Here is a 2331-nt window from a genome sequence, read left to right on the forward strand (position 1 = left end):
GGAAAAGTAACATATTTTTGTTTTTAAAAGACTGAGCTGGCTACAATGTTACAAATACATTTGAGAGGAGCAACAGAACTGGTTGCAACATACAGGCAGAAATCCAACTGACATTGTTATGTCTTAGACTACAACAGGATGTGATCTGGAAGCAAAGTGGATGAATTTCAGAGGTACTTAAGGAGGCTTAATCTATAAGGCTTTCCGGTGTTGGGGGCAGGAAAAGGAAGTAAGCAAGGATCACTCTCCAGTCTGAATCTGCTGATGATGAGCAAAGAGTACGCTTTCCTTCAATACTTTTCTGCAATCCGTACATTCATAGGACCTTTCTCCCATATGGATTCTTTCATGTAGAATTAAATTCGTCATCTGGCTGAAGGCTTTTCTACATTCTACTTGCTAAGCTTTCTCTCCTGTATGAGTTTTCTTATGGACAGTAAGGGCATTGTGTTTGCTAAAAGTTCTCCCACAAACACTACATTCATAAGGTTCCTTATCAGTATGAGACCTTTCATGACAAATAAGGGACTGCTTGTATCTGAATGCCTTACCACATTCAAAACATTCATATGGTCTTTTGTCAGTATGGACTCGCTGGTGTTTCCCAAGATAGGACCCGTTACTAAAGGACTTCCCACATTCAGCACATTCATAAGGCTTCTCATCACTGTGGATACTCAGGTGGTTAGCAAGGTGTGCGCTCTTACTGAAGGCTTTCCCACATTCTCTGCACTCATAGGGTTTCTCTCCAGTGTGTATTTTCTGATGTTGAGCAAGGTGTGCGTTCTGCCTGAAGGTCTTCCCACATTCCCTGCATTCGTAAGGGCGCTCTCCAGTATGAATCCTCTGATGATGAGCAAGGTATGTGCTCTGCCGGAAGGCTTTCCCACATTCTTTACACTCATAGGGTTTCTCGCCTGTATGGAGTCTCTGATGAACTTTCAGGGCCCCTCTATGGTTAAAGGCTTTCTTACAAGTAGCACACTCATACGGTTTCTCTCCTGTATGAGTTCTCTGATGGATAGTCAGGGTTGAGCCATGGCTAAAGGCCTTCCCACACATATTACACGTGTATGGTCTCTCTCCAGTATGAATTCTCCTATGTTGCCGAAGTCCTATGTGATCAATGAAAGTCTTCCCACAGTCAAAACAATCAAAGGGTTTCTCCCCAGTATGATAGTATCGTCGATGACGTATGAGGGAAGCGTTCAGTCTGAAGGCTTTCTCACAGTCAATACATTTATAGGGTCTTTTCCCAGTGTGAATCCTTTTATGATGAGCAAAGGATGAGGAGTCGCTAAAAGCCTTTCCACAGTCAATACATTCATAAGGTTTTTCTCCAGTGTGAACTCTCTGATGTTGAGCAAGGTGTACAAGCTGGCTGAAGGCTTTATTACAGTGCTTGCACTGAAAAGGTTTTTCTCCAGTATGAATTCTCTGATGTTGAAAAAGATTAGCATTCTGGCTGAAGGCTTTCCCACACTCTGTACATTTAAAAGGCTTTTCGCCTGTGTGTATTCTCTGATGTCGAATAAGGTGGACATTCTGACTAAAGGCTTTCCTGCATTCAATACATTCAAAGGGTTTCTCTCCAGTATGAGTTCTTTGATGAAGTGTAAGGCTTGAGTTTTGGGCAAAAAATTTCTCGCAGATATTACATTTTAAAAGTTTCTTTTCTCCAGAGGCATGTTTGGCTTTTTTGAGAACTGAATGTTTTTTGAGCCTTGTATTACCTGTGTCACAAAGAGATATTCTCTCTTCCACAGGAACGACAGGTTTCATGGGCGATGAAAGATCTGCTGTATCCAGAGGAAAAATGGCCCCAGACTTGTCCGAACAGTCCCTTTCTTCAATAAGGGGATCTGTATGACTGACTATCTCTTGACTAAAATGTGTCTTCTCACTTAGCAGCTCTCTACACAAGTTTTCAGATGTCCAGTTTTCCCCCACGGTGGAATATTCAAAACCAGAGCTTGGAAGCTTTCCCATTAGCATTGCCTGAGATGTTTTTTCTTCATAAATGTGCTCCGGAGATAGCACCTTGGTCACGCACACATACTTCAAGTCTGAAAAATATTAAGAAAGCAAGTCAGTTAATGAAGTTATTGATGCCCATACGCAGTACATATCTTTGACAGTCCTAGCTCAGAAGTAAAATTTTATTAAAGATAATCCAAAAAGGGGTGCAACAGTACATTGACAGGGAACTGTCAGAGGTTCAAGCTGGATTCAGATGAGGACATGGAATAAGGGATATCACTGCTAATGTCATATGGATCTTGGCTGAGGTCACACTAAATATCAGAAAAGTTTTCACCTGTTTTACTGATT

At 41.6% G+C, this 2331-nt stretch overlaps 1 protein-coding gene across 1 annotated transcript; it reads right to left on the bottom strand.

Annotated features, from left to right (window-relative positions):
* Positions 1–240: 240 nt before the first annotated feature.
* On the bottom strand, positions 241–1782 carry ZNF470 (zinc finger protein 470). The gene is given in 2 exon segments (XM_006878214.1): positions 241–1050; positions 1474–1782. Coding segments are annotated over 2 exon segments (1119 nt in total).
* Positions 1783–2331: the final 549 nt, after the last annotated feature.

Source organism: Chrysochloris asiatica, unplaced genomic scaffold, assembly GCF_000296735.1.
Source record: "Chrysochloris asiatica unplaced genomic scaffold, ChrAsi1.0 scaffold00116, whole genome shotgun sequence".
Taxonomy (NCBI): Eukaryota; Metazoa; Chordata; class Mammalia; order Afrosoricida; family Chrysochloridae; genus Chrysochloris; species Chrysochloris asiatica.